This window comes from Ambystoma mexicanum, chromosome 5p, assembly GCF_040938575.1.
Source record: "Ambystoma mexicanum isolate Mex_15411 chromosome 5p, UKY_AmexF1_1, whole genome shotgun sequence".
NCBI classification, from domain to species: Eukaryota; Metazoa; Chordata; class Amphibia; order Caudata; family Ambystomatidae; genus Ambystoma; species Ambystoma mexicanum.
In genome coordinates this window covers 531,271,061-531,284,012 of record NC_090930.1, presented here as the reverse complement: position 1 = coordinate 531,284,012, position 12,952 = coordinate 531,271,061, and the positions used below count along the sequence as shown (strand labels likewise).

The 12,952-nt window shown below is 45.6% G+C and overlaps 1 protein-coding gene across 2 annotated transcripts in view; it reads left to right on the top strand.

The window, feature by feature from the left end:
• CHM (CHM Rab escort protein) overlaps nt 1-12,952 on the top strand; it is a 1,673,681-nt gene that overhangs the window by 859,709 nt on the left and 801,020 nt on the right. For both annotated transcript variants that reach the window (XM_069612935.1, XM_069612936.1), the window contains one exon: nt 10,950-11,070. In XM_069612935.1, the coding sequence (XP_069469036.1) occupies nt 10,950-11,070 (121 nt within the window). The remainder of the gene's footprint in view (nt 1-10,949; nt 11,071-12,952) is intronic.

Here is a 12,952-nt window from a genome sequence, read left to right as displayed (position 1 = left end):
TCCCCCCTCTGCATACACCTCTCATACTCCAAACCAAACGCAACCACAAACCTGTTGTCATGATGCCTACCCCCGGAGCACCAGGCCAGGCCCAGCACGCCGGGGAGCAGGCATCATGACCCTGGGTAAAAGCCCAGCAGCCCCTTATAGGGGCTCTTTGGACTCTGTCCTGGCGCCTTTGGCGCCAGGCTCATGTTGGACATCAGTCCTGGCGCCATAGGCGCCAGGCTCATAAAGGAAAGTGTTTGGTGCACTTACCTGATGCAAACCATGCTGCATACTCACCTGATGCAGACCATGCTGCATGAAGACCCAAGCCAAATGAGGCTAGGGAGGGACTATTTTACTGAAGGGACTATTTTGTTACTTGGGTGGGGATGATGAAGAATACTTACCTAGGACTTCTTCCAAGGCTATTTAAGCCACGCCCGGACAGCCACACGTGCTTCGCGTTGTTCTGCATCCCAGCAGCTGAACGCTCACCGTGTCTGCTCCTGCACCTGGACTCCAGCCACGCCCGCCTCGAACCTGGAACACCTGTAAGGAAAGAAGAGAAGAGAAAGGTGAAAACCAAGAACTTATTCAAACTTCTTACCTGCATCCGGAATCTTCACGCCAGCATTCTTGAAGAAAGACTTCCATTTAAAAGCATTGCGTTGCTCGCTGCAGCGCCGCGCTTCACTCACCTGTCCTCAAGGCATCTCCCGGCTCCATCGCGGCTGTCAGCACCGGTCGCCACATCTCTGCACCTAGGGAAGAGAAGAAGAGACAAAAGGTGAGCAGAGGGAACACAGGAGGAAAGCCGAATTTTCAGCCATAATACTTAACAGCTTTTCTTGGTGAACCATTCCACATTTCGGGTCGGCGCCGCTTCGTTGGCAGGTACCGCACCCCGGCCCCTATGGGGAAAGGACAAAAGACATTACTGGGGAATTATAAAGACATTTAGAGGGGTCGCCCTCATCACTAACTCACCAGATTTTACCATCGGCAATTTAACCCCTCAACGCATCGCCTTCGGTCTGCACCTGAAATAAAGGACAGATCACAGGTTAGGAAGACAACATAAAAAGAGGCTCACACTTGAACTTTTGAATCTTCATACTTACGACGTATCGCTCAGAAAAGTCAAGTGGATTTTGCCAGCGCCATTCTGAAAACCAGTGAAGTAACTGGACGAACGCGCGCCCCTGCACCAGAAGCAGGATGGAGAGTTCATCCTTCCAAACCATAAGGTGAGCTTAAACCGGGAGTTTTGGAGGAAGTCAGAGAAGAACAAAGGGGGAAAGGGGGGAGCAAGCACACTATTCTGCAGACAGTTAATCCCCTTTCTCATCTGCAGAAGGATATTCCTACGGGCCAGACAAGCAAGATTTGGGGGTCCTGTTCAATCGGTGGTCCGAGTTCTGCGCATCACGCTTGAAGAGGCCACAGCAACCCAGACAAGACCAGCGCCTCCGTGGGAGCCAGGTGAGCGTTACACCTACAACACAGCAAACCGCACAAACTTCACTACGTTGCAACAACAAAACAAAAACACACAGACTCGCACAGCCGTACACGACGACTACCGGCCGAAAACACCCCAGGCCCAGCTAAAGGACCCATCGGGCTGAGGCTGCCAACAGCACATCACTGCTCTCTTGCACTTTTCCAGCTTGCTCCCACTAACACCCCCCCTCCCTCTTTCAGAGCCGCCAGAGCGCCAGGGGACCACTCCGGTGGTGATAGTGCATGGTACAAATGTCCTTTAACATTAAAACTATGAATCTAACCATTAATGGTACAGTAGTACGGATACCTGTGAGTGTTCAGAGACAAGTCCCTGGAAAGGTTCTGCTGGTAGATTACCTCAGAGAGTCTTGTGGGGGACGCAGCAGAGAAACCATCTACAAGGTGGCAAACAAAGGCTGCCTTGGCCAAGTCCAAGGCTGAGCCAAAGCCAAAGAGGAAACCCAAGGCTAAGGGAGTCGAGAAACTCATAAGAGGGAAAGACAATATTCCCCCTAACTCAACTGCCACTGAGGTGGAGGTAGTTGGCCAAGCACCTGAACTTGACGAGGAAGAGGTGCTGCCTGAAATTCTCAACCCACATGACCATCCTGAACTCCAAAGTGTATTGGTTGAAGGTGGTCCTGATAGGGAGTTTAGTAAGTGCCAACTTGAGTGGCCATCACTAGAAGGCCTAAGGAGACGGGCCTGTTCCCAGCCTGAGGGTGAACCTCCTGGGAAACATAGCATTTATTGGGAACATGGGGTCCTGTACAGTGAGCCCACAGAGTCTACTGAAGGTGACCATAGGAGGTTGGTGGTCCCCCTTCAAGTAAGACCTGTACTCCTACAACTGGAGCATGAGGTTCCTCTAGCTGGTCACCTTGGGATCAGGAGAACCAAGCAGAGGCTATCCATGCATTTCTACTGGCCCAGGATGGGGGTCCAGGTAGAAGGCCATTGTAGGAGTTGTGCCACTTGTTAGATTTCTGGTAAGAGTGGCTCAACAATCCAGGCTCCATTGGTGCCACTCCCTGTAGTGGGTGTGCATTTTTAAAGGGTAGGGATTGACATTGTTGGTCCCCTTGACCCACAGACATCCTCTGGCAATAGGTGTATCTTGGTGCTGGTTGACCATGCCACCAGGTATCCTGAAGCCATCCCACTGAAGAATTTGACTGCCAAATCAGTTGTAAAAGCATTACTTGGCATTTATACTAGGGTTGGCTTCCCTTTAAGAATTTGTGTCAGACACAGCAGCAACTTTATGTCTAAGTACATGCAAGCCATGTGGGAAGAGTGTGGGGTCACTTATAAGTTCTCATCGGCATATCATCCACAAACTAGTGGCTTAGTTGAGAGGTTTAATAGAACATGATTGTTTAAGCATGATTGGGGCTGTGGAAGAACCTCAAAGGAGAAAATGGGATCTCCTATTACCATACCTACCATTGGCCTACAGAGAGGTACCTCAGGAGGGTGTTGGTTTCAGCTCCTTTGAGCTTCTTTTTGGTGACCCTGTTATGGGACCATTGGCCATAGTCAAGGAATTTTGGTAGCTCCCTATTGCTTCCATCACTACCAATCTAGTAGACTATGTGCTGGGGTTAAGGAAGGGAATGGTCCTTATGATGACTCCGGCCAGTGATAAGTTGAATGCAGGTCAGGCTCTGGTGAAACATTGGTATTAACCAGAAGGCTTCACTTATTCACTTCACCCCAGACCAAGAATTCCTGATTATGAACCCTACAAGGCCTAGAGCCCTACAGGACAAAAGGTCTGGCCCTTAGACAGTTGCAGAGCAGCTGGGTGAGGTTAACTATTTAGTGGACCTTAAGAGACCTGGTCAGGCTCCCAAAGTGTTCCACATAAATAGACTGAAGGCTTTCATCCCTAGGGTTGAAATAGCAGCACTACAGAGAGGAAGAGAAATCCGAACCTCTGCCTGACCTGTTACAGGGTAGCCCTTCAGATGGCTCCATTGAGGGTGTCAAAGTGGCCCCTCACCTGACTCCCACACAGCAACAGGAAGTAAGAACTTTGCTTAGGCAGTTCTCCCCCTTGTTCTCACTGACTCCTGGTTGATGTTAGATCTTGGTGTGATTGAACCCTCTATTAGTCCATGGTCCTGTCCTGTGGTTCTGGTGCCAAAAGCAGCTACCTCTGAACTGAGGTTCTGTGTGGCCTACAGGGCTCTGAATGCTGTCACCAGGACAGATGCTCACTCCTTGCCTAGAACTGATGAGCTAGCGGATAACTTGGGTGCCTCCAAGTACCTCAGCACATCTAACCCCACTGCAGGGTATTGGCAAATTGCCCTAGCAGAAAATGCCAAGGAGAAGACAGCATTCTCAACCCCAGAGGGTCTTTACCAGTTCAGGATAATGCCCTTTGGATTAAAGAATGCACCTGCTACTTTTCAAAGGCTTGTGAATCATGTCCTAAATTGGTTGGATGAATTCTGCTTAGCATATCTGGATGATATAGCAGTTTTGAATGCCTCCTGGGAAGAACATGTGAAACACCTGGGAATAGTATTACAGGCTCTTCAGAAGGCCCACTTGACCAAGAAGGCCAGTAAGTGCCAGATTGGACAAGGATCTGTGGTCTACCTTCGACATGAAGTAGGTGGATGGAGGATTCAGCCTCTACCCAATAAAGTACAAGCAGCACAAAACTGGCCTACCCCCACTACAAAAACTCAGGCCTCACTGGGTATTACCGAAACTTCATGGCAGACTATGGAACCATAGGTGCCTCTCTGACTGCTCTCACTACTCCAAAGACACCCAAGAAGGTCTCTTGGTCAGAGGTGTGTGAGAAGGCCTTCAACGGCTTAAAAGACTCCCTCTGCCAGGCCCCTGTCCTCCAGGCCCCCGACTACAAACATGCTTTTATTGTGCAGACAGATGCCGACACTGGGATAGGTGCTGTGCTATCACAGGTAGACGAGAAAGTCAAGGAACACCCAATTGGATTTATTAGTCACCAGCTTAAGGACAGAGAGCTCAGCTGGTCCACTGTAGAGAAAGAATGTTTCTCTGTCGTGTGGGCCCAAAGGAAGCTTAAGGCCCTACCTCTATGGGACCCACTTCACTGTGCAAACGGACCATAAGCCCCAAAAGTGGCTAATGAACATGAAGGGAGAGAATCCAAAGTTGCTCAGGTGCTCCATAAGCCTTCAAGGGTTTGACTTCACTATTGAGCATAGGCCAGGTGTCCAACATTGCAACGCTGATGGGTTGTCCAGAAAGTTTAGCCAACCTGAACACGAGGCTCATCCAGGGGTGGATTAAGTCCTTGGGTCCGGGAGGGGCGAGTGTTAGGAAAGGTTTCCCATAGGTGCAATTTTCCCTCCATTTATGAACCCCCCCCAAACTTTTTGCTTTTGTTTTGGCTTACCGAACCTGACTTTTTCCAGTGTAGCACAGCCTTCAGCTGCACTCCTCTGGGCTTTCGCTCCTTTGTTATGGAGAAACGGACACGTCCTTCAGTCTGTCTGTACTGGGAAACTATGTTTCCCTTAGTCTTCGACTATGTTGCCATTTCTTGGTAACTTTTTATCTATATGCCAAGTACCTTACAGTACTGCGCATAGGGGTCCTTTTTGTTTAATGGCCGTAGCCACCCCTTAAGGATGTTTTTGTGTTTGTACACGTGTGCTTAGGATGAACTGGTGGCAGCAGTTTACTTTTAAAGTATTTTTACTTAGTTTTCATGGACCATACTGCGTTTACAGCGCTTGGCCCAAGACTGTGGCATATGCCGAAACTGGCCATGCCACAAACTCTTTTGTTCTGTCCTTTGGCCATTTTGTCACTTTGCCTTCCCCCAGGTCGAGAGACCTGGTATTACTTATTTGGGCATGCAGCCTCCCGCGAAAACCTCATCTTTCACGGGCTCCTGCATGTCACGTGTGCTAGTGCCCAGGAAGAGGGTTGGGACTCTCTGGTCCCAATCCACACTACTGGTGCCAGTATGCGTGGTGGGCCTGAATGACAGGAACCACTGTGAGCCACAATTGGCCCAAGCCTGGCGTGCATGCAAGAGAGCAGATCTTCCATTGGATATCTGAGATTTGGGCGCAAAACTAATCTTGGATAAGAGAAGGGGCTCTGCATCCATTCAGGTCGATCACCCGAAGTGCCCACCGAACTACAGCAGGAGGCAAGCATCCAGAATGAAAGAGCAGACTTGTGGAACCGCCGGAAATGTGCTGGAAGGTTTGCCACCCTGACCCTGCTGTCGTCCTGTTGGACCCCTGCTTTTGCATCGTACCAAGAAGGCCTGCGAGGGCGCTTCAACCCTTTGGAGTAGTTGGACCAACTACTGTCGGCACCTCCTGCTTACTCGTCCTAGCTCGACTGGGTCGCGATTTATGAGAATGTGCCACACCGCGAGCATTTGCAGTCCCTGTCTCGCCACACTGTGGTGACCGTCGCTGTGCCTGCAGACCTGCCCCATTGTGTCTTTAGATGTGCTGCACCGGAGCTATCCTTCTCCTTTCTTCGAGAGCTGAGAAAAGTCTACTGTCCCGCCACAGATGATCATACCGTCCAGCAGCTGCTAAGAGCGAGAGTGTCCTGTAACTGCAACCTACTAGCGAAGCGGACTAGACTGGAAAAGTTTGGTCCAGAGTGTGTCGAGGATCAGTGAGTACATTCATCACTTAGAAGTGGCCCCCTGGTGCATCCATCTGTTTTTATGCACGAGAATCCCATAAAAGATACTCTGATTGGCTGGGCTAGCCTGTTCTCACCAACCATTCCCGAACTCCGAAAGTCGCTCTATCTGCAAGGGTAGACCCTCTTCAAGGAGTAGGACTTTATTCTTCATCACCTCAACCCCCTTCCTGAGCAGCTACAGCTTCCTGAAGAGAACCCGCTTTTTGCTTTACGCACGACCGCGCGTTGTTAATGCACTGCTGGACTTTGAGCATAAGGCTCCTCACTTCTTAGGGCTGGACTGCATAAGTTAGGGATTGATTTCGAAGAACTGCCTAATGCGATATCTGTGTTGAACTTACCCCTTTCTCTTGCAGGTTGTGGTTATTTTCTCCTGTTCATCAGCAGTAGGCTAAAGGCATTTTGTATATTTGTTACATAGTGAAATAGCGTGTGTGGTAACTTTTATTATTACTGTGGTTTAATTGTGTTGTGTTATAAATGCCTATAATAAATGTATTTTTGATATACATATGTCTGCAGAGTTTTAATGTGTATGCTCATTGTGGGCTTCCAATCACTCTCACCCCTCCTGAGACTTAGTCTTGACTGCATGCCAAGCTACCATAGATTGGTCTGGTTTGTCCAGAAGGTTCCAATGTTCCACTAAACTAGGGCGGCCTCCTAAACGTCTGCCCACCAGGTCAGAGTTTAGAAATCCATTTTAACAGACCTGGATGAATACCATGACAATATATTCGGCCCAAGGACTGATGGCTTCTTTTAACATTGAATTGGTGAGTCCATCCGGGCAAGGGGCCTGTGAAGAGTTCAAGTTTGTAATTAGACCCTCAATGTCATCTTTATCGAATACAAAGGTCCATCTTTTATGGGAACCTCTGTCTTCTTTATTCTCTTTTGACCTACCAGTGCAAACAAATCTGTTAAGTGATCTATCCATACTTTCTCAGAAACTTGATTAGATAATTGTGCTGATTGAAGCTTCCCATTATTATTTAATAGTTCCCCTAGATTTCTAGTATTGTTTTTACAGATGGTTTTTCACGTATGCTACGCATCATGCAGCAATTTCATTGTTCTAGATGCAATCAGCCAGCTTCGATAGTGTTGTTTGCACTTTTTCACTAAGGGCCCATGCTCATCTTTTCCCATCGTTTGAGTTTCTTTGAATCCTAGCCGAGTGATTTCTTTGCCTCCACAACATCTTTGTTTTATGTATGGGCAGGCTTGAAATCAGGTCTCCTTTGGTTCTGTCTGATTTACAGAATATCTGGCAATACCCATGCATATTCAATCCCTCCGTTAATGTCACACAAATATTTGTTGAATTTTGCAGGGATAGTTGTTACCTCCCAGACTTTTAGCCTCAGTGTTCCTCCACCCGTGAGATCTCTATCACAGGCTCTATTATATAGTTACCCTGGTCATGATTCCCCTTACACCTTATTTCTAGTAAGTTATGGTCACTGGTTGACATCATGATAACCTGGAATAGGTCAACTAAATACAGGACATTAGCAGAGACAAAACAGTAGTCCAAGCAGGCTTTCTGTTCTCCCCTAGACCAAGTCCAGCGTCCGGGGATGTCTCCCTTATGTTGACCATATGACATGTGTAGCCCTCGGTTAGATTTTTCTTGGAGCCATACATCGTCTCTCTTGTGTAATGCGATCTTATTCAATAAGTTCCCCTGTCATCTAGATTTTTCACATTCAGGTCCCTGCAGATGATAATGTGCAGATCATCCACGGTTGTGAATATCCCATCTGTCAGGCCCATTACATAATCAACAAAAGCTTCTTCCTTACACATAGCCACATTCCAGTATAGATTGACTATCACAAATAGTATCATTCCCTCACAATCTTTCTTGTTTCTCTTCAAAAGCAGTATTTAGGTAAGAAGATTAGGGTTAAGTACTTCTTTCACTACAAGCCCATTTCCAATTTTTATAAGTGTCAACAGGCCAGAGTATGTTCTTCCGGCTGGGCCTTTTTTTGGTTTGGTTCAAATGGCATTCAAATCCAACAGTGTGGGGCTTAGATCTTAGCCATGGCTCTTGAAGACGTATGATGTCGTATGAGCCCAAGCCAAGATCCTTGTTGATGAACAATGGAACAAAACTTTGGAAATTCCAGGATCCTATTCGTAATCCATCGGCATTATCCTTTGCTTGACATTACTTATCTCTGCGAACCCGCCAGACATGACCAGTCTTGTCTAGCCACACGTGAAGGACTTATGTCATGGGGCTCTGTTAGTTGTTGTCTTTGAACTTTTGGGCATTTGACTGTGTCTCTTACCGGTAGGTGCTTTTTGTTTTTCGATGTGGTGGAATCCTGTGACAATGTCATATCTAATTTTGCCCAGTGTCGATTCCCCTCCTTATAAGACTCTGTCCGTAGGCAGGAGTTACCCTTGTGACCATCTCGGTTCGCCTCATTTTGATCTTAGTTCAAATCCCAGGGGTAGCAAGTTTGAGCCCACTTTCATAAGGTTAGACTTCACCAAAGCAGAGTTCAAGTGGAGTATTACCCAGTCCAACCGTTTTTCATTCACGAATTGCACCACACGGATGTCCTCTGAATGAATATATCTTAATTTAGGAATGTGGTGCAACAGTTTCAGAACGTTTCCTTGGTTAAGGATCAGGTTGTCATCAATCTCTCCAGTGTGATTAATTACTCCCGATGCTGTCTTGGTCGATGTTTGCTTAAGGGGTTGGGTGGCATCATTTGCTCTGCAACATTGGGTTTTGATTTATCCTGAGTATTTAGGTCAGCTTTCCGGATTAAGGCTAGTCTCTTCTAGAGTCTGAAAACTCTGGGTGTACTCTCTTTTACCCCCCAACCCCCTGCCCTGACTTGGGTGGCGGGTGGGGGTGAGGCGCCGCCTCATTTACTACAGGCGGTTCCTCTACAAAAACCCATACCACCAGGCTCCATAGTCGCTGATTCCTCTAGGGCCTTGTCTTCTTCATAGATGGTAATTGCTTCTAGCAAGTCTCTTAGACATAGGACCTCTGGTGGGGGCGCATTAGGATTTTTTTCGTTTGCTTCCTCCACTCCAAAAAAGTCCCATTGCTTTTCTTCAATATGAACACTCCCCTTTGAGCCTCCCTCAGACGACAGTGCTCTGATGACTTTGACGACAGTGGCAGCGGGGTTAAATTCCTCAAGTATGCCCTTGACCCATTTGACTTTGGTCTCTGTGCCAGTTGAACATTTTTAGGTATTTCTTTTGCTGCTGTTCTCCCTTGGTGTTCAGTTTAGGCGCAGTGATTCTTAGCTGTTTTTCAAAAATTGCAAATATTTTGATGAGAGGATTTCTGGGTCTCTGAGCTTTCTGATTAGTGGTTTGATCACTCTCTTTTGATTGACTTAGTTCCGTCAAAGAACTTTGTACCCCTCCCTCTTACGACGGTGTATAGTAACCTTGGTTTACAGGCAACGCCTCCTTAGAGCCTTTATCCAGCCTTTTCTGGCCCAATATGTCTATGGTTTCTATGTCTATTGTTGACGTCGGCCTTGATCATTAAAATATTCGCCCTATGGGCTCCGTCATTAGATCGTTTGGTGTGGGGTTAAATGTGATTTCTCTGAGGGCCAATCAATCCTCCCATTTAATTTCTTGTGCTGGGCCCTCATCCACTTAGTCTCCCAGCAGAGCGGCCATCAAGGTATTTTTTATACATTTCTTCTCTTCTCGCTAGGTCACACAGTCTGTTTTGCCATTTGGCTGATGTTTCCGCCTCTTTATCCAGTCTACTATATACATTAGCTACGAAGCTTTGCAAGAATACCATCTTGGAATGAATCATCGCAATAAGAGTAGCCTGATCTTTAAGGGAGTCGTTCAGTGATTCATATAGCTTCGAAAATTGATCCAGGGAGATGGATAATGCAGCCATTATGTTATTTTGCAATATACTGTTTACTCGAAGACGCAGTCCAAGATTTTTAATTGGTTCGAGATTTGTGAAGCTGCTCCAAAATAACTCTCTGCTTGAACACAAGAGGTTAGGGACATTTCTGATAAGATGCCATGCTGAAGACTTACTAGTATCTCTAATCTCAAACACAAATGAAATATATGTACTGGTTTTAATGATCAGCACATTTTACAAAGTGCAGAAATTGTGAACATGTTGTTGCACGCAGCTCACTTTAAAAATGGCAAGAGCATTTGACAGTGTGCCCTTGCTAGATCCAATCGGGTTAACAGTGTTTGATGTGCAGACGACTTCTATCAGAAACTATTGGGTGTCCATTACCGAACAATACTGCTGTACAGTTGCTCAAACCAATCGTTTGCCGTTCTGCATGCTTTTACAAACAAGAGCATATTTTCTCACTGCAAAGGCATTTGTATATCCCTTGGAATTTTAATGAAACCTATGTGCCAGGTGTTCTGTCCACTTGGTGTAACTATTTTCACAACTCAAACCTCCTTCAGTCCTGAAACTTCATTGTATTGTCGGGATGTGTCTTTTACTGCTGAAAAACTGTAAGGCACTGGTCTGAAAAGTACTGGCAATTTTCTTTACAAAAAAGCTCATCAAAGTGTGCCTGTGTTTTGTTTCTGAGCTCTTCTCGATCTCCGTTCTATTCTAGTGTTGCGAAAGATGTGATTGCAGTATGTCACATATTATTTTGTTTAGCGCGGCCTCTAAAAAAGAAATGTAAGGTGTAGTGAGGTCATTGGGGGAGATAACTTTGCTCATAATAGTCGATCTAAAAAAGCACTTACAGTACTGCATCTGTGTTTTCAAGGTACCATGTACAAGAGCAGATGTCTTCAGCAGCAAGCAGCTTACCGTGGTGGAAAAAAGAATGCTTATGAAATTCCTTACCTTTTGTGCTGATTATGAACAACACCCTGACGAGTATAAAGGTATTGCTTAATTATTCCTTTTAATAAGCGGTTTTTGTGCAAGTACCCTAGGCTACATGAAACGACATGGTATTTATATTCACACCAGCTGACCTTCCCTTACTGAACCATTTTGTTATAAGGCTGCAACCTTTTAGAAACGTACTTCTGATATACCTATTGAGGGTAAGAGGACACTTATAAAGAGATCTGAAATAGGTGATTCTATCAAGATCTCTGAATAAATTCATGAATTCTGATTGGGTCAACAAAATACAAAGAGTTGTCAGTAATTCTGGGAATGAATGAGCAATTCTAGGCATACATATCATACTACTTAGATTTATACCGCACACTGCTGGGATTTGTATGATCTCTGATAAGGGGCTGGGGCTAGGTTAATGGGGTGAGAGAGAAAATGTAAGATAGATTTTCTGTTGTGTTGATGCCTGCAGACAGGAGGTACCCTGAGCTCTGCGTGCAGGTTCGTTTCTAGGTGTTCTGTGCCAAGAGCACAGGCTTTTGTGTCGAATACTGACAATTTAGAGTGCAGTGATCCCGAATTAATGACTGATAGGAATTTTAATCATAAATATATAAAGACAGTTAGACAAGTGAATTTCATAGAGGTATAATAACAAACACTCTTAGCAATACCTAAGCAGTTATCATCAATTAATGAACTTTCAACTAGTCTCAAATGGTTCCTCAAGTAGGCATTCAACATTTGTGAGATTATGCCACCGTCCAATGAAACCATCTCCAGGACCTCTCAACTGTTTACATAGTCCCTATGAGAGTTGTCTGTCTTGGGTGCTGTCCTATAAAACAGACAATGTTCTCGTGCAAAATGTGCATACCCACAATCCATTGCTCAGTGGCTCTGAACTTGAACCGAGCATCCATGAATGGATGTGGTTGGTGCAGTGCCATGTGGGGCTTATTAGCTGAAATGGCCGATTCTACATTTCAGGTAGGAGTTAGTTTTTTATATGCATTTTCAAACCTTCCATAACATTCATGGTGTTTGCTAATTATACCCCAATGCTCCAAGGATCTCTGACAATACTACACTGATGTTCTTTCATCGGAGTGAAATGCATATGTGGTTGTCTGCAACCTTCTGAGCTGTCTGTCTTGGGTTGATAAATATATGTAAAATAATACTGTTGTGTTCTAAGGTGAAGACAATTTTCTGGAGTAAAATGTATTCTTTTGAGATAATTTACATACCCACAATGCATTGCTAAGTGGCACTGGATGTGAATTTCAAGAGATGGCTTCTAGGTATCGCTGTTTCATGTGTAGCTTGTCAGCTGAAATATCTTATTCTATAGCTGGTATAAATGTAGCTTTTACCAACAACAGAATACTGGAACCTCCACAGCTAGGAAAAACCTGAATATATAAACATCACCATCAGCAAGTTTATGTAAATTAAGGGTAATATTGAAATAAAAAGGGATGGAATGTGATTGGGGTGAGTAGGTAGAGTGCAGGTGACCAAGAATTGCACAGACCACACATTTGTAACAAAGATTTAAAGTGTCCCGAGATGAGAAGAAGCCCATAGGCAAGGGGTTATCTATTTGTATGTCAGGGTGGCTAAATGCCGAATTCCATGGTGGACCTGGGGATATCCATTGGTCTCAACAAATTCTAGGCAAGCCGCCCAGGTTGCTCTATATTTGGACACAGTATTTTTTAATGGAGCTGTTTTCTTATCCATGGCTATGTGATTCTAAAAAACAAGCCCTGTGCGCAGGAATTGGAGGGGTATTGTGAGACTTCCAGTGAGAGGCTATAGTGATTCTAGCTGCAACCAGACTGTATGTTATAATGGCTGAGTGGGATCTCCATCTACCAGCAGTAGAACCAAGGGGCTCCTACAGAGTTTCACCTC